This window comes from Macaca mulatta, chromosome 3, assembly GCF_049350105.2.
Source record: "Macaca mulatta isolate MMU2019108-1 chromosome 3, T2T-MMU8v2.0, whole genome shotgun sequence".
Classification (NCBI taxonomy): domain Eukaryota; kingdom Metazoa; phylum Chordata; class Mammalia; order Primates; family Cercopithecidae; genus Macaca; species Macaca mulatta.
In genome coordinates, this window is record NC_133408.1 from 165288007 (window position 1) to 165307493 (window position 19487).

General features: G+C 45.2%; 1 protein-coding gene and 1 pseudogene across 1 annotated transcript; one reads left to right on the forward strand and one right to left on the reverse strand.

Moving 5' to 3' along the window:
• Positions 1-2186: 2186 nt before the first annotated feature.
• On the reverse strand, positions 2187-14591 carry LOC144340204 (uncharacterized; annotated as a pseudogene).
• LOC144340168 (endogenous retrovirus group FC1 Env polyprotein-like) lies at positions 3658-8857 on the forward strand. Its single transcript, XM_077998141.1, has 2 exons — positions 3658-3962; positions 6482-8857. Exon 2 carries the CDS (start codon positions 6837-6839, stop codon positions 8508-8510), a length of 1674 nt encoding a protein of 557 aa, XP_077854267.1. The 5' UTR covers positions 3658-3962; positions 6482-6836; the 3' UTR covers positions 8511-8857.
• Positions 14592-19487: the final 4896 nt, after the last annotated feature.

Here is a 19487-nt window from a genome sequence, read left to right on the forward strand (position 1 = left end):
GTCCCCTCGAGTGGCGTAGGTTTGAGCAATTACTTGTTGACAGTTATGTTCTATCTTTTCTTCATTGTCTGGAAGAAATGTGGCTGGGTTAAGAGTTGCACATGTGTGCAGTCGCAGCACTGGCCCTTCAAGTAATAGAGCCTGATATTTAAGGAAGCAGTTGTCTGACAGCCACAGTCTCCTTTAGCAATGAGTATGCCATTCACATCATGAGATGTCCACACAGTAAGATCTCTTCTCTGTATTAGTTTAACTACTTCAGATACTAAGCCTGCTACTGTAGCCACTACCCATAAACAGTGAGGCCAACCCTTTGCCACTACATCAATTTCCTTACTCAGGTATGTCACAGGTTGCAAGCTTGTCCCTCGGACCTGTGTAAGGACTCCTAGAGCTATTCCTGTTTTTTGTTTTTGTTTTTTTTTTTTGTGACATATAAAGAAAAGTCTTGCTCCATTGGCAAGCTTAACGCTGGGGCTTGGGTTAGGGCCTTCTTTAGGGCCTGGAAAGCTGCTTCTGCTTCAGGTGTCCATCATACTAAATGGGTATTGGCTTTCTGAGTTTCCTTAATTAGTGTATATAATGGTCTGGCTATTTCACCATGCCTGGGAATCCATATTCAGCAGAAGCCTGTGATGCCAAGGAATTTTCTTAGTTGCTTTAGAGTTTTGGTATGAGAATAAGCCAGTATAGTCTGGATACATTCCTCACTGAGGGTCTTGGTGCCTTTGGATAATTTTAGCCCTAAGTATTTAACCTGCTGTGATCAGAGCTGAACCTTTGGTTTGGAAACCTTGTAGCCACAGGTAGCAAGGAAATGTAAGAGCACTTTGGTGGCTTGATGGCATAAGGCTTCTGAACGGGTGGCTAAAAGTAAATCATCCATGTGCCAAAGGACAAGAGTGTCCAGGTATGAGATTTGGCTCAAGTCTTGGACTAATGCCTGGCCAAATAGATGGGGGTTATCCTTGAACCCATGGGGTAAAACAGTCCAGGTGAGCTGAGATGTTGGATTCGAAGGATCTTCAAAGGCAAACAAGAATTGAGAGGCAGGATGTACAGGGATGCAGAGAAAGGCGTCCTTAAGGTCCAGGACTGTAAACCACTCTGCTTCCTCCGGTATTTGGGAAAACAGAGTATAAAGGTTAAGTACAGCTGAGTATAGAGGGACAACGGCCTTACTGGTAATCCTGAGATCTTACACTAACCTCCACTGTCCTTTGGGTTTCTGTACTCCTAAAATTGGAGTATTGCAAGGGTTATTGCATGGTTTTACCAGGCCTTGGGCTTTTAGGTCCTTAACAATCTTTTGGAGTCCTTGTTGGGCTTCGAGTCCTTTCCTGCCTTTGGTAGGAAAAGGAGGTGGAATCTTTTAGTTCAACTTGAACAGAACGGGCATTCTTTGCTTATCCATATTGTCCTTCTGTTGCCCAGACTTCAGGATTAATTCCTTCCTCAAGCAGGGGACAACAACGGGTGTTCCTTGTCCTATGTTCAGGTGTATAGCAGTCCTTGCTTTTGCTAGAATGTCCCTCCCTAACAAGGGAGTGGGGCTTTCAGGCATAATTAGAAAAGCATGTGAAAAGAGTAAAGCTCCCCAGTCACAACTTAGTGGCTGGGAGAAGTATTTAGTGACTGGCTGTCCTAGGACCCCTGGGATAGTGACAGATCTGGAAGACAGTTGTCTGGGATAGGAGAGTAAGACTGAGAAGACCACGCCAGTGTCCAGAAGATAGTTAGCCTCCTGGACCTCAATGGTCAAGCACACCTGGGGCTCTGTGAGGGTGATGGCATGGGCTGGTACTTGCCCCGGGCACCCTCAGTCTTGCTGCTGCATCATATGGTTAGTGGCTTCTGACTCAGAGGACCTTCATCCCCGGGGGCAGTGGGCCTTCCAGTGATTCCCTTGACATAAGGGGCATAGACGAGGGGGCACTTTATTTCTACTTGGACAATCTTTTTTAGTGTCCTTGTAGGACACACTGGAAGCAAGCCCTATTAGGCATTCCATTTGCCCAGATTTTCCCTTTTCCAGAGTCTTCAAAGTCCGCTTGCCAGAGGGCCATGACTAAAGCAGTGGACTTTTGTTTTATTCCGTTTGTCCCATTCCACCTGCTCCTCCTGATCTCTATTATAAACAACTGAGGTTGTCAAGTTCAATAGGGTTTCTAAATTTTGCTCCAAGCCTAAGGCAGACTTTTGAAGTTTTTTTTTCTAATGTCTGTAGCTGACTTAGTGATAAACTTATCCTTTAAGATTAGTTGGCCTTCAATAGAGTCAGGTGACAGAGAGGTGTGCTTCCTCAGTGCCTCTCTCAGTCTCTCCAGAAAGGCAGTAGGATTTTCTTCCTTTCTCTGTGTTATAGTAAACATCAACGAATAATTCATAGGCTTCTTCCTAGTTTTCCTTAGTTCTTCTAGCACGCAAGTTAGCGAATGTCTGCGGCACTGAAAGGAGCTGGGCACATTCCTCAGCCCCGGGCTCAAAACTCCCTGAGCCTAGCACAAACACATCCCATCCTCCCATCCCACCACCATATATCTCTCAAACTCCCTGAGCTCAGTACAAACACCACCTGGAAAGTCTCCGATAAGGAGACAGCCGTTCAAGGTTACTGAAAGCGCAGGAATTTCTTTGTTCCCCTACAACTTTCGGGCTATAAAAAGCAAACGCTCGCATTGTTCGAGGCCCTCTTGTATACTGTGTAAAGGAGGGACCAGGTTCGAACTTGTAGTAAAGATCCTTGCCGCTTGGCTTTGACTCTGGACTCTGGTGGTCTTCTTTGGGGAACAAACAGTCTGGGCATAACATCTGGGGGCTCGTCCGGGATTCCCCAAGCCCACCAGACCCCTGGTCAACGGATCTGCTAGGATCGATCTACTGATAGGTGAGCTGGCTCGTCTCCGTTTGTCTGTCTGTGTCTGTGTGTCTGTTCTGAATCTGAATCTCTGACTCGCGAGGTCTGAAACTGAGGCTGGCACAGTCCTGGCGGATGCGCTATAGGACGGCCAGTGGAGACCGGTGGGAGACGTCCCCTGGCTCTCTTCTGATTTAAATTGTGATCTGAGTTGCCGGAGCGGGTTCGCAATCCGGGCAACAGCTGAATCTGACCCCGGTCCTCGGGTGCGCGCTTGCAGTCTGAATCTGACCCCGGCCCCCGGGTGCCCGCTCGCTGTCTGAATTGCCCCGGCCCCCGGGTGCGCGCTCGCTGTCTGAATTGCCCCGGCCCCCGGGTGCGCGCTCGCTGTCTGAATCTGACCCCGGCCCCCGGGTGCGCGCTCGCTGTCTGAATTGCCCCGGCCCCCGGATGCGCGCTCGCTGTCTGAATTGCCCCGGCTTCCGGCGCGCGCTCGCGGCCCCGGTCCCCGGGCTCCCGGCTTCCGGCGCGCGCTCGCGGCCCCGGTCCCCGGGCTCCCGGCTTCCGGCGCGCGCTCGCGGCCCCGGTCCCCGGGCTCCCGGCTTCCGGCGCGCGCTCGCGGCCCCGGTCCCCGGGCTCCCGGCTTCCGGCGCGTGCTCGCGGCCCCGGTCCCCGGGCTCCCGGCTTCCGGCGCCACGCTCCCGGCCCGGTCCCCGGGCTCCCGGCTTCCGGCGCGCGCTTCCGGCACCGCGCTTGTGGCCCCAGTCCCTGGGCTCCCGGCTTCCGGTGCCGCGCCTGCGGCCCCAGTCCCCGGGCTCCCGGCTTCCAGCGCGGATTTCCTTTACAGGGATTCCAACCCACATTCCTTTACAAAAAGAGACACAGAAAGTGAGACTGGGAAAAAGAGAAAATAAGTGAGAGAGAGACCATAGAGATGGGAAAGGGAGAAAGTGAGAAGGGAAATCGGAAAGAGAAAGGGGAGAAAACGGCAGACGTGGAGAGTCAGAGAAAGAGACTGAGTATAAAGGAGAAAGGACACGGGATGACAGAGAGACAGAGAGAGAAAGCGCGCGCAAATGAGATAGAAACTTAAAGAAAAGACCCTGTAAGTATGTCAATCAAAGATTTAGACAGAAACGGAAAGATTAGAGAGAGAGATAGAGGGACGGAGCAGGCGGAGGGGAGGTGGGCTCGCTGAAAGGGAAAGTAACTTTAAAAGGCTGGGGGGGCGGACGCGAGGGCGCACTTCGCGGACTAGGCCCCCCCCCCCAGCCGCCTGACTCCACGGTGGCTTTACCCCTTCGGGAAATAAAACCCCCAGATGACACAGGAATCCCCAAGCTCCAGTACTGGCCATTCTCCACCAGTGATCTGTATAACTAAAAGGCTCAGAGTGCTCGGTTTTCAGACAACCCCAAAGATTTACTGGCTTTACTGGATAGTGTCATGTTCACCCACCAGCCCATTTGAGATGATTGTCAGCAGCTCCTCCGAATCTTGTTTACCACGGAGGAGCGAGAGGGAATACAGGTAAAAACTGGAAAGCTGGTCCCGGGGGACGACGGTCAACCGACTGCTAACCCTGACCTCATAAACGCGACCTTTCCTCTGACCAGGCCGGCGTAGGACTACAACACGGCAGAAGGTAGGGGATGGCTACACCTTTATCGCCAGACTCTAATGGCAGGTCTCTGGGCAGCTGCTCGCAAGCCCACTAATTTGGCTAAAGTATATTCTATTCTGCAAGAAAAGACAGAGAGCCCAGCCACCTACTTAGAAAGATTAATAGAAGCTTTTAGACAGTACACCCCCATAGATCCAGAGGCTCCAGGAAGTCAGGCAGCTATTGTAATGTCATTCGTAAATCAGGCAGCCCCAGATATTAAAAGAAAACTCCAGAAATTAAAAGACTTGGAAGGAAAGCGGATTCAAAACCTCCTTCAGATAGCCCAGCAGGTTTATAATAACAGAGATACTCCAGAAAAAAGGCAATTTAAGGCCACTAAAAAAATGACCAAGGTCCTGGCAGCAGTAGTACAGAAAGAACATCTACAGCCAGAGTACACCCAAACTAGGCGGCCCCCCCAGGCATGATAATCTGAAAAAAGACCAATGTGCCTACTGCAAGGAGGCTGGCCACTGGGTAAGAGACTGCCTCGCTACTGCCCAACCTGGACCTGGACGCCCCACTCCACGACTGCACCGAGGTACTAGCTCAGGTGCACGGAGTTCGAGAAGACCTGCAGGATCGCCCACTTCCTGACGCCGACCTCGTCTGGTTCACTGATAAGAGCAGCTTCATGCATCAGGGCCAGAAATACGCTGGAGCGGCAGTAACTTCAGAGACTGAGGTAATCTGGGCGGAACCCCTGCCCCCGGGGACATCGGCCCAGAAGGCCGAACTAATAGTGCTCACCCAAGCTCTTACCTTAGGGGCGGAGAAAAAGCTGACGGTATATACAGACAGCCGATATGCTTTTGCAACAGCGCATATACATGGGGCCATTTACAGGGAGCGGGGGTTACTAACGGCTAAAAAAAAAAAAGAAATAAAAAACAAGCAAGAAATCCTAGCCCTGCTAACAGCCCTATGGAGGCCAGAAAAGTTAGCCATTGTGCATTGCCCAGGGCATCAGAAACTAACTACTCCAACTGCTCAAGGCAACTTTCTAGCGGACCAAACTGCAAGAAAGGTGGCGAAGGCTCCCAGCCAACTCCTTGCACTCCAGCTCCCTGACCCAGGCCCCCGGGACGTGCCATATTTCCCTGATTATTCAGAACAAGATCTCCAGTGGATTGACAAGCTTCCCCTGAAACAGATCCAGAATGGGTGGTGGACTGATACTAATGACCAAACCATCCTACCAGAAAAATTAGGACAACAAATGTTAGAACACATCCACCGAACCACCCACCTGGGTGCTCGGTGAATGATAGACCTGATCAGACGCTCTAAGCTCAAATTCAGACATACAGCCGAGATGGCCAGCAACATCGTGACAAGTTGCAAAGTCTGCCAGCTTAACAACGCCTACCCCCAATCCCAGGCTACAACGGGAACAAGGCTTAGGGGAACCAGGCCCGGTATCTACTGGGAAGTAGATTTTACTGAGATAAAGCCAGGAAAATACGGGTATCGGTACTTACTTGTCTTTGTAGATACTTTTTCAGGGTGGACTGAAGCATTCCCCACCAAGAAAGAAACTGCTCAGGTTGTAGCAAAGAAAATCCTGGAAGATATCCTCCCCAGGTATGGCTTCCCTGTCCAGATAAGGTCAGATAATAGGCCGGCCTTCGTTGCTAAGGTAAGTCAGAATTTGGCTTCCATCCTTGGGGCAAATTGGAAACTACATTGCACTTACAGGCCCCAGAGTTCAGGACAGGTAGAAAGAATGAATCGGACCTTAAAAGAGACCTTAACTAAATTAACTATGGAGACTGGCGCTAATTGGGTGGTCCTTCTCCCCTACGCTCTGCTCCGGGCCCGTAATACCCCTTACAGACTAGGCCTTACTCCTTATGAAATTATGCATGGCAGACCCCCACCCTTAGTTCCCGGCCTAAAAGATGATCTGCTCAAGTCCGAAACAGAAAATATCTCTGAACTCTTGTTTTCCCTACAAGCCTTGCAGAAAATTCATCAAGAAATCTGGCCCAAGCTGAAAAAACTATATGAGACCGGTCCCCCGCCGACACCCCATCCGGGAGACTAGGTCCTGGTCAAGCGACACCGACAAGAGACCCTAGAACCCAGGTGGAAAGGACCACTCCAGGTACTCCTAACCACACCCACCGCCCTGAAGGTAGAAGGCATCGCATCGTGGATCCACTACACCCACGTCAAGCCAGTGGACCCAACCTCCGATCTTCTGGGACCAATCACAGCGGCGGCTGAAGCACCGGACACGTGGACTGTGGACAGAGCTAGGAACAACCCCTTAAAACTCACCCTGCGCCGGCAGCATAGCTCACTGCAAACATGCAGTTAGGTAGTCTAACCCTAACGTTAGTCGCCCTAGTGGCCGCTGGAGAAATCACAAAACCAGCTCATAATCCCTTTGTCTGGAGATTCTGGCTTTATGAAAACCGAACCCACCCTGGGCAACCTCATAAGCCCGGAAAATTATTGGCCAGTGCTGATTGCCCTTCCTCAGGGTGCAACAGCCCAATTCTACTAAATTTTACTGGTTTTCAAATAGCCAAACCTATGACACCAATAATATGCTTTGAGTTTGATCAGACTAAATACAATTATAAACACTATTGGTGGCACCAAAATGCTGGCTGTCCTTATAACTATTGTAACATCCACAGACCCCGTTATTGGGGAGAAAGAAAACAGTTAGACCCTAAATGGCCCTTCTATCGTAGACGGGATAGAGACTTTCCATATACCTGGATAGTTAGAGACCCCTGGAACTCCCGCTGGACCACACCTCAACATGGGGCTGTATACTACTCCCCCTCCTCCACATGGCCTAGCAGTCACCTCTATCTGTGGCGAGGCCTAGTGCAAGTACTGCCCCTGGTCCACGGGAATATCCAACGACAGGAAAACAGACTAACACAAGACTTACGTCCTTTCTCCTGGTTAAAGTTATTACAAGAAGGACTAGAACTTGCTAACCTTACAGGACTTCATAGCCTGTCTGGCTGCTTCCTGTGCGCCACTCTAGGGCGTCCACCGCTAACAGCTGTCCCTCTGCCATGGGGACCCTCTACCTTTGCCCAAGCTAACAACCTCCGAAACCACTCGTATGCTCCTATCCTGAACGTGCCCCTATACCTAAACCCCAGTCAGGAGAAGTTTCCCTACTGTTTCTCAGGAACCAATTCCAGCCTCTGCAGCATCACTGCAACGCCCCCTAATATCACCTTAAGGGCTCCATCAGGCATATTCTTCTGGTGTAATAGAACCTTATCTAAGAACCTACCTAGTCCTTCTGTTAATAACCTACTATGTCTCCCTGTCACATTAGTTCCCCGGTTGACTCTACTAACTGCTGGCGAGTTCCTAGGGTATACCGGTAACTGGACTAGTGCTGTTATTCACCCAGACCCTAGACCAAGACCTGCACGAGCCATATTTCTCCCCCTCATTGCAGGAATCTCCCTCACCGCATCCTTCATTGCGGCCGGACTGGCGGGGGGAGCCCTAGGTCACACCCTCATAGAAAGTAACAAGTTATACCAACAATTTGCCGTTGCTATGGAAGAGTCGGCTGAGTCCCTTGCCTCCCTTCAGCGGCAGCTCACGTCCCTAGCTCAGGTAACCTTGCAAAACCGGAGGGCCCTAGACCTACTCACTGCAGAAAAAGGTGGTACATGTATATTTCTAAAAAAAGACTGTTGTTTCTACATAAATGAATCAGGACTTGTAGAGGACCGGGTCCAACAGTTACGCAAGTTAAGCACTGAAGTAAAAACACGGCAGTTTGCTTCAGCTGCAGACCAATGGTGGAATTCCTCTATGTTTTCTCTGTTAGCCCCCTTCCTTGGACCCCTGCTAAGTCTACTATTTCTGCTTACCGTAGGACCTTGTGTTGTTAACAGAATTTTACAATTTGTTAGGGAGAGATTTGACACCGTACAACTCATGGTCCTCAGAGCCCAATACCAACCTGTAAACGCTGAAACAGAATCAGACTTATAAGACCCAAGATTGGCTCTAAAGATACCTGAAAAGAAGAGGGGAATGAAAGGAGCTGGGCACATTCCTCAGCCCCGGGCTCAAAACTCCCTGAGCCTAGCACAAACACATCCCATCCTCCCATCCCACCACCATATATCTCTCAAACTCCCTGAGCTCAGTACAAACACCACCTGGAAAGTCTCCGATAAGGAGACAGCCGTTCAAGGTTACTGAAAGCGCAGGAATTTCTTTGTTCCCCTACAACTTTCGGGCTATAAAAAGCAAACGCTCGCATTGTTCGAGGCCCTCTTGTATACTGTGTAAAGGAGGGACCAGGTTCGAACTTGTAGTAAAGATCCTTGCCGCTTGGCTTTGACTCTGGACTCTGGTGGTCTTCTTTGGGGAACAAACAGTCTGGGCATAACAGCACCAATCTCCATGTTCTGATTCTGTGTCCCAGTGAGGGTCTACACTGGGAACTCCCTGCTGGCCTGTGGGGAATCATTCTTTTTCCTCTGTTGTCATCTTATCATTGACCTGACTGAGACACCAGAGATCGCCAAACTCTCGGGCTGCAGTTATGGTGGCACTTCTCTCATTTGGGGTTAGTGTCTGATCTAGCAGTAACATTATGTCTCTCCATGTCAGATCAAAGGATTGTCCTAACCTTTGTAAGACATCAGTAGAGCCATCAGGGTTATCTGAGAATTTACCTGGATCTATTTTAATATGCTTTAAATCTGAGAGAGAAAACGGTATATGCACTCTGGCTGGGTCGAATCCTCCTCCTCCCACTGCTTGGACGTGGCATAATCGGGGAATATTGGCACTCTCTGGTCCATTTTTCACCCCTTTGTCTCTCTCCTTTTGGACTGTTTGGGTTGAAGGGGGGTCCTTATTAGTTGGGGAAGCAGTTGGGTGGACGCTGGGGTAGGGAGGTAGACTCTGAGGGCTTCCTGCAGGGCATAAATCACACTTTTTATGTAATTGTGAGTTGTCTCTTAATGAAAAGAAAGTTTGTACATATGGCACTTCACTCCATTTGCCTTCTTTTCTACAAAAGAGGTCTAGCTGTAAGATGGTGTTATAATTTATACTTCCCGTAGGGGGCCAGGTTTCTCCCCCTTGAAGAGGGTATAGTGGCCAGGTGGTTCTGCAAAAGACTATGTCATTGCTTTCTTAGTGTCTGAGGGTCAAATTGGTTTCTATTCTCTAGAATACATCTTAGGGGCATTTTTGCCTTGGGGGAAACATTGCCTATCTGAAAAAAGAACATAGGGATGCCAGCACCCCAGTCATTTTGTGATAAGCATTAGTCCTAGAGTGTCCGCTATGGTCCTAATGCTTATTCCTTTCCAGGGTGAGTCACCACCTACGACCTCTGCTTATTGGATTAGTTACACTCACCAATGTAGCAGTCCTGCACCCCTTTTCCCGCCTTTCTTGACCACAAAGAAAGGGGTCCGGGGTGCTGGATTTTAGTGTCCAGTGTGTCCAACATTGCCTTTATGCTCAGGGGTGAGTCCTAGAGCTGGGCTGGGTTCCTGAGAATTTCATAACAACCCAGCTGCCCCATCAAGATGCATTACCATAAACAATTCTTATGCAAATTCATTTCAGAGAGGGTGTAGGTAACCTTTGGAGTCAGGATTGAGATAGTCTTTTTTGATTCTGTAAGTACTTTAAGGCTTGGCTGAGTGCAAACAGCTCGCATGTTTGAGGAGACCAATTATTAGGCAATTTTTCTAACTCTGCTTCCACAAGAGTCTCCCTATCAATTACTGAATACTCATTGTGGCTTTTTCCTCAATCACCTGGGAGGAACCATCTATCATCATGTCCTGAAGGGAGTTCCTCCTAGGTCTGGTCGAACTTTTGTATGGTAATTAAGATTTAAATCCCCTGTAAGGAAATCTGCTGTGTTAAGGGAATTATCAGTGGTTAGTGTTAAATTACCTTTTTCTAACAGAATAGCCCCATACTTGAAGATTTTTGAGTTAGTATGCTACCTTTTTGCTTTTTTGACTTAGAATAATTCTGAACTGGTGAGGTGTGCTCACAATGAGGTTTCCTCTAAAAGTTACTTTACTACTTTCTTCTGTTAGCAAAGCAGTTGCCGCTACAGATTGAATGCATCCTCAGGTTACTGGGTTAAGGATTTTTGATAGGAAAGCTACCGGTTGTCAGTGGTCTCAGTGTTGTCAGGCCAGGCCCTTGTTTACACTGACAACAAGGTGGTATTGGAGTGTTATAGGGTCATGGAGAAGACCTTCAATTATCAATTATAGGTTTTAAATTTACCCTGGCTTTTAAAGGAATAGGACTTTTTTTTTTTTTTTAACTATTTCTATCTTTCTCTTTCTTTTTCCCTTTGACTCTCGCTTTCTCTCTCTCCTCCGTCTCTCTTTTTTCCATCTCTCCTCCAACTCTCTCTCTCTCCTCTCTCTCTCTCTCTCTCTCCGTCTCTCTGTCCTCCATCTCTCTCTCTTTTCCATCTCTTTCTCTCTCCTCCAACTCTCTCTCTCCTCCATCTCTTGAAACTAGGCCTCATAAAACTTAGAAACTAGGCCTCATATAGAAAAAATTAACACCAGGTGGCTCTGGATAGGGTCCCACCCTGCCTCGATAGGGACCCACCCTGATAGGGTCCCACCCTGCCAATTCCGGGAAACAACCTCATGGGGTCCCACCCTGCCAATTCCGGGGGTCCCACCCTGCCTCGAAGTTCCCGGAATCAACAACTCCAGGAAAAAACCTCATAAGGTCCTGCTCTAACCAATTAGCGTAAGACACCTTGCTCAGGCCATAGCTAGACCCAATCATTTTGCGCCTTAAGCTTTGTTTGAATTTCGCGCCATAAGCTGTGTTTGAACTTGTGTTTGCCTATATAAACAGCCTGTAACAAGCAGTCGGGGTCCCAGGGCCAACTTAGAGCTTGGGACCCTAGCGCGCTAGTAATAAATAACTCTCTGCTGTGAATCTCGTGTCGGTGATCCTTCGCGGCGACCCCTGCCCAGGAGGGAATTGACAGTTCGGTTCCAACACTCTCTCTCTCCTCCATCTCTCTCTCTCCTCCATCTATTTCTCTCTCCTCCATCTCTCTCTCTCTTTCCTGTGTCTCTCTCTCTCTCCCTCTGTTAGCCATTACAAACTTGGGGCCCTGGCAACGGTGGTGGGAAATGGGTCGCACATAACTGCCCATGTTAAGAGCTGTATACCTAAATTGTGAGGGCACCAGGGATAAGACTCCCCGGGTTTATAGCCTAGATGCCTAAGGACACAGCATAGAGCTTCCTTAGATCCCTTTGGAAATACAACTTGCTAGAGGAAATGAAAGTCTGAACCATTAGTATCCAGGAGGCAGGGATCAGAGGAAGTAGATTCAGAAGTAAGGAGAATTTTGGGGCTACACTTGTAAGAAAGTCGTGGTCAGGACCCAGGAGGTATGGGTCAGAAAGAAAGGTAGGGGCACATGCATGGGCGACTATTGAGTAGAGACTTCTGGCTGTGCCATTATCTCAATTGGCTAATGCCGGGAGTTCGGGATGACAGCTTTCTGCCTCTAGTTGGCCCTCAGCTCCCCAAGAAAATTGAAAGTGGAAGTTGGCTCCAGGCAGACCAATATTTCCAACCCAGAAGGGTTGGTGGTTGTTAGAAAGCCCTTCCCCAGATAACCTCACACCTGAGTCTTAAGTCCTGCGGCCACGCTAATCATTTCTAACTGGCTGACAGGTGCCTGGTATTTTCCTCCAATTCTAAGGAAGGATAGGACAGATGCACAAGTGAAAGTGGTCCAATATTACTGCTTTGGAGGTCCCTTTGTGGTTGCCAAAATGTTACTGGGGGGGTTCTTGCTCCCAGAGCTCCCAAGATGGTGGTGGGCAGCTTCTAAAATGGTGGTGGGCCACTTCCAAGATGGTGGCAAGTCTTGTGTTCTCTGATCTGGGGTTCTTGGCTTCACGGATTCCAAGGAATGGAATCTTGGGCCATGAGGTGAGTGTTATAGCTCTATTAGAAGCTGTGGGTCATGTAAGAGAACCATGGAACCCAATGACTAGTGTTCAGCTTGATTAGGACGAACCTGTGCACTTAGCCATGCAGGAACAATGGCAAGCCTTTAGCCTGATCCGGAGCAGCAATAGGTGCTTCACTGGATCAGGAGCACAGCAGACACTCTGCCGGATCTGGAGGGATGGAAGTCAGCAGCGGGTCTGAGATGGCGGCAAACAGCAGTGGTGGATGGCAAGTGACAGCTCAGTTCAAGAGGTAACAAATATGGACCAGAAGAGAGTGCAGTTGCAAGATTTAATAGAGTGAAAACAGAGCTCCCACACAAAGGAAGGGGACCCGAAGAGGGTAGCTGTTGCCAGCTTGAATGCCTGGGTTTATATTTCGATCATTGTCCCTCCCACTGTGCTCTCAGGCAATAGATGATTGGCTATTTTTGTACCTCTTGTTTTTGCCTAATTAGCTTTTTAGTGAACTCTCTTTACTACCTGATTGGTTGGGTGTCAGCTAAGTTGCAAGCCCCGTTTTTAAAGGTAGATGTGGTCACCTTCCCAGCCAGGCTTAGGGATTCTTAATCAGCCTAGGAAATCCAGCTAGTCCTGTCTCTCAGTTGTAAGATTTTTCAGTTGCCAGTTTTTAAGCTTCTTAATTGGTTATTGGCTTTAGGGTGGAGGCCTTAGAAGAACAGGGCCTGAAAAGGGTCTCTGGTGCCTCCTGTTTTTCCCGAGAAATCCAAGTTGTTAGAGCTTGAATATCCACTTTTAATTAAGCTGACTTTTAACTACAGCATTCTATAATAAATTCCTTTTAAAATTTCTTATTTCCTGACTTTAGCCAGACCAAATGGCCAGTATTTCTGACTTTTGAACTTTACCAAAGGTAACCAAAGCGCTGAGAGAAAGGAAAATGTATTCTTTGGAGAAGAGAATAGACAAGGACATGCAGATATTAAACGAGAAAGGACTTACATCCTACGACGGGAATCAAACCTGGAACAACATTGCAAAATGGCAAAACCTTAACTACTGAGGTACAGCACAGGGAAATCTCCAGTGCTCTTCCAAGAAGTCTAAAGTAGTTAATTTTGAGCTTGCAAAGGCTTTTAAATAGTGAAGATACGTTTAGAGCTAACTATGACATGAAACCTAAATTCCTGTTCCCTAGAAGGCAGAGACCAAGAGAAAGTTGTGCCACATGGTTACAAGGTCAAGCTCCCAAGGATGTAAAACAAGATGAAGACCTCATCCAGGTTTTTGTTCGTTTCAGGGACCTGCAACAAAGTTTGCTACTGACCATCTTGCTGGGCTGTCTTGAACAGCGAATTTATGTGTGATTAACCCCATGTTTTGTCCTAAGGTACTCCTTGACACAGCAAAACGAATTCATAGCACAAAATACACCAGATTGACTACAGCTTACCACTAGCCTCAGAATTCCTTTTGCACTAATTAAAACTATACAGAGGAGAGAAACAGTGATTTTTACCATTCATGCAATCAATTTGCACACCAAGAGAGAAACTAGAAATCTGACTGGTAAAAAATTCTTACCCTTTTGCCAGCATGCCAGCCTTCTGGGTTCCCTTTTGCTGAGCGGCCTTAGTGACCTGACCTGCTGCACCATCACCCTGGAGGCCAAGCTGCAACAAAAAAGAATTTTTGTTTTTGTAATTGCACTTTAGTGTGGTGTTGTTCATTTGGAACATTATACTGTAAGTTATCTTCAGTAAGATTTCACCATTTCTGTAAGACTTTGCTGCCTCCTGGGCCTAATGTATAAACAAGAAGGAACTCAGTTTTTCAGAAATTAAGGATCCCATTTTTACCTAAAATATTGGCTTTACTCTTAGGTTCTCTTGATTAACTTAGCCAATGATGTTTTCTCTTGCCTAGGAGTACAAGAAAAATTAAATAGAGGGGTAGAACACAAAAATCCCTGTGAATTTTTAAAAGCCAAATGGTAAAAGCACTGCAATATTATTGCTTACCACCAGTTCCTTTCTGACCCAGTCAGATGTAAGAGGCCTCTTACTGTTTCCAAACCAGCTAATTCCCAGATCAGATCCATTCCTGGACCCAGCCCAGTTTCTGTCATGACTTCCAAAACCAATTTGTATCAGAAATTCAGAAAGCTCAAAACACAATTCTGTGGAGCTCCAAAATCCGAGAGGGAGCTTAACCACAATCCCCAGCCACTCTGAGAAGTCAGTGTACATAAGTGGGTCCTGAAGACACCTTGCATATTCACTCAGCACTCCTGGAGGTCACTAGAAGCTCCACTTCAGATCCCACTTCTGACACCATCTGATAAAAGAGAAATTTCAGCCGAATTAAATTTGAAGGGGTTTAATTGAGCAATGAATGATTTGCAAATTGGGCAGTCCCTAGAATCACAGCAGATTCACAGAGAATCCAACACAGCCACGTAGTGGAAGAAGATTTATAAAAAAAAAAAAAAAAAAAGGTTATGATGTACAGATATTGGCATTGAGGTACAGAACAGCTGAATCAGTTACATCTTGGCATATGCCTTGTTTGAACACAGTCTGAACACTCAGCAGTGTATGAATGGTTGAAGTATGGCCACTGGGATTGGCCAACACTTGGCTATTGTTACAGGTGTATACTACTAAGTCAGTTTTTGAATTTTTTCTGTCTATTAAGTTAGGTTACAGTTCATCCATAAGGACTCAAATGTAGAAGGATGGAGTCCTTCTTGGGCCATATTTAGTTTGCTTTAACACTTATATTATCTATCTACTGATACTGAATGGTGATTGTTATGGCAAAAAACCCATAATCATTTGCAGGAATCCAGACCTTGTTTTTAGTTCTGGTTCTTTATTTTGCTCTGATTCTACCAGCTGTATTGACATGAGGAAACTAACTTGTCTAAGGCTCTGTGAATGCATTATAACAATTGTAGATAACTACACACTTTATGGCTGTTTTAAGCTTAGTGAAATTATGTGTTATACTATTTAGCACAATATTGAGTAATTTTATCATTTTTAAGTATTATATTAATTGTCAGTATTATAGAGTATTGATCATTACTATTTAAACTCTTCAAACATCTGAATTAAAATGTATGTATATAAGTTAGTTTGTTCATAGTGGTCATAAAAAATGATATGTTACATTAATAGAAGTTGAAGTAATATTTGCCTCATGGCTTAATATGAGTTAAAGACTTTTTTTCATTGTATTTCCACGTTTTGACTATACTGTATCTGGATATGATTATCTTTGCATTTATTCTATTTGAAATTTATTAAACTTGTTGGGTGAATAGGTTAATATTTTTCAGCAAAATTGGGAAGTTTTCAGCCATTTTATTTCAAATATTATTATGCTTTTTTCCTTTCCTTGATCTGAAACTACTAGTATGTATTTATTCATGAACTTAATGGTGGCCCACATTTCTCTGAGTGTCAGTTTATTGCTCTTCTTTCTTATTTTTCTCTGTTTTTTAGATTGCACAATCTATATTGATCTATTTAAAAGGTCAGTAATTTTTTACTCTTGCAGCTCAAGTCTGTTGAGATCCTCTAGTAAATTTTCATTTTGGTCGTTGTACCTTTCAACTCCAGAATTTTCTTTCTTTTTTTTCTTTTTTTATAATTTGTGTCTCTCTATTAACATTCTCTATGTGAGTCATAATCCTCATAAGTTTATCTTTCAGCACTTTATTTTTTTTTTTTTCGAGATGGAGTCTTGCTCTGTTGCCCAGGCTGCAGTACAGTGGCGTGGTATCAGCTTACTGCAAGCTCTGCCTCCTGGGTTCACGCCATTCTCCCACCTCAGCCTGCCCAGTAGCTGGGACTACAGGCAATTGCCACCACACCTGGCTGATTTTTTTGTAGTTTTAGTAGACACGGGGTTTCACTGTGTCAGCCAGGATAGTCTCAATCTTCTGACTTCATGACCCACCCGCCTGGGCCTCCCAAAGTGCTGGGATTACAGACATGAGCCACCATGCCCAGCCATTTTTAAGCACATTTTAAATGTCTTTGAACATATTCACAATAGCTCTTTTGAAGTCTTTGTCTGCTAAGACTGTCGTGTGGGCTCCCTAAAGGCAATTTCTGTTTACCTGCTTTTTTTCAGGTACATGAGTCACAATTTCTTGCTTTTTTGCATGGCTTTTATTTTATTGTTGAAAACTAGATATTGTAAATAACAAAGCGTAGCAACTCTGGAAACTGATTTTCACCCCCTCCATAGTCTTGTTGTTTGCTTGTTTATTTGCATCCTAACTTGTTTGACTATTTCAGTGACAGACTGCTCCTCAGATGCTTAAGAGTGAACATAAGTAGAGTTCTCCCTCTCCCTCACCCTATGGGAATTAGAGTGGATTTCAGTGAGTTATATTTGACTGTCCTTTCCTGATTGCCTTGCTGTGTGTCTAGCTGGTCTCTCTTTATGGTTTTTTTTTTTTTTTTTTTTTTTTTTTTTTCTTTTAAGGCATAGTCTCGCTCTGTCACCCAGGCTAGAGTGCAGTGGCGCGATCTCAGCTCACTGCAAGCTCCGCCTCCCGGGTTGACGCCATTCTCCTGCCTCAGCCTCCCCAGTAGCTAGGACTACGGGCGCCCACCACCACGCCTGGCTAATTTTATTTCTGTGGTTTTTTTTAGTAGAGACAGGTTTCACTATGTTAGTCAGGATGTTCTCTATCTCCTGATCTCGTGATTCGCCTGTCTCAGCCTCCCAAAGTGCTGGGATTACAGGCCTGAGCCACCGTGCCTGGCCAATAGTATTATGCCTAGATGTTAAGACTCTACTAATTGTTTGCTATTATTGCTTTCAAGCATGCTCTGAGCATTCATTTGGAACCTTTCACAGTGGTATCATATGAAGCCAGCATTTGAGGGTTATTCTGACCTTGGGAGAGCTCTCTTTAACTGTTTATTTTCTGGTTTCTGTGTTAAAACTTTCAACTGATCCACCATTTTATTTGTTGCACCATGTAGCTATCATTCTTCTCTTAATTGATCATGATCGAAATCTCATTGTTTTCCAAAGCGCCTTTAAGGTTGAACTCTCCTACAGTCTCTTTTAAATAAATTTATTTACCTTAATTCATACTTCGGAGTTTTCTTTTCTTATGGACTTCTTTTCCCTTTGGGAAGAACCTCTCAGTCATTGTTCTGGGGCTGGGAGACAAGAGTCAACTGCTTCTCTTGAAGTGACATTGCAGCTCTACAGTCAGCATTCTAGGAAAGAGTAGTAATTTCTAGTACTTTCAGTCTCCTTCTCTCGGCATGGAATATCCACCCCGTGACTGAGGTAGTGTGAGAATAATTGAGGCCCAGTATTCTCAAGCTGCCATGCCTGAGTTACAACTCCTATCCTATAATCAGGGGCTGAGTAGAATAAGGAAATTTCTGACCACTTGGCTAGAATAGATCATATACAACATAGGGCTGAGGGGATGAGAAATGTTGAAAGGCTGTTTATCCTGACATATACTTAGGTTAGGAACTGGGGAAGAAGCAGCCCCATTTTCTTGGCTGAATCAATTTAGAATAGAACTTTCATCATAGTGAACATGGAGAGGGTGGATGAGTCTAGCTGAAATGCTATGTACCTTTGGGGTTCTTACTAAGATTTGGTAGATTTTCTTAAATAAATGTTTATTCCTTTTCTGTATGCCCTTATGACAATTTTTAGCAGTTTCAAATGATTGAGCATTTTTGCAATTTTCACAGATTATGGTAGTTCTACTAGGGAAAGGGTCCATGAAGATCCTCACACCACCATTCAAGAAGTGACATCCCTAGAATAAAGTTTATTGAAAAGATTGTGAATGCTAGTTATCTGTCATTAAGTCATGTTTTAAAAGCAGAGGGACATTTCAGGTCCTGTAGGAAAGACGGAGAGGAGCTCCAGTTAGTGAAGCAGAAAGATACCGAAAGACTCTGGAGAAAGTCTCTGAAACTGAGTCAAAACTGAGTGATCCCATAAAATGGAATACAAGATTCTAATAAAGAATCCGGCAAGATACTTTTATGTTCAGGGCTCTCAATTCTTCAAAGAAGGATTGGAGAGGTTCAAAGGAATGTTTAGTAACATAGGCTTGAGTAAATGACACTGGAAAGTTCTATTTCCTAAGAGAGAAGGACTAAACACATGCTGCCACCACTAAGACGATATCATTTTGGCAGTAATGTATCTTTAAAAAAACCGTCTACTGGCTTTCTGCAAAGAGTAAATGATTACCTACCTTTTTGTGTAAGAGGTAATGTCTTACACTGTTAAAACGACACCTACAGTAAGGAACAGAAAATTGATGTTAAATGCATTCCTATTATGTTAAATAGAAAACATTAGAAATGCTTTTTCTGACATTTTTTATAGTAGGAAAAAGTGTAGCTAAATACACAAACTATTTCTCTCCATTACTGATGAAAATGTGGTCTGTATTATATTTTTTTCTATTGTAAATCTAGAATTAGTTGTAATTGGTGTAATGTAGTCATTTACTCTTATTTCTTTTCAGCTGTAAAAGCCTCTGTTAATAGTTTTCCTGTTAACAACCTAACTATTCGACTGCTGAATAAAAACCATTAGGACAACTAAAGTAACAGAAAGGATTTTGGCAAGAAATAGTCATTCCAATATCAATGACTGTGGAGGAAATGCGATTACTTTTCTTTGCTTGTTTTCCTGGTTTGTGTACTTAATTATGAGCCACAGAATTTATAACAACCCCAAAATGTACCTTTTTTATACAAAAATTAAATAATAGCCCAAACTAAGTATTTGGCTCTTAGGAATTTGAGAACTTTTGCAAAATGATAACATCTCTCATAAAAATTAAATGTTGTTAAACTATATATATTTAATAAACCCATTGCAGTAACTAGCAAAAATAAATTTAGCTTTCTGAAATGCCTAAGTGCATACTGAATGTTTCTCTAGATACTCTCTGAAACTTGGAAACTAAGTTTAAAAACGTAAACTTTCTTTCTTTAAATAAACGCCATTC

Coding starts and splice junctions, on each gene's coding strand:
- LOC144340168 (XM_077998141.1), top strand. CDS start 6,837: ATGCAGTTAGGTAGTCTAACCCTAACGTTAGTCGCCCTAGTGGCCGCT.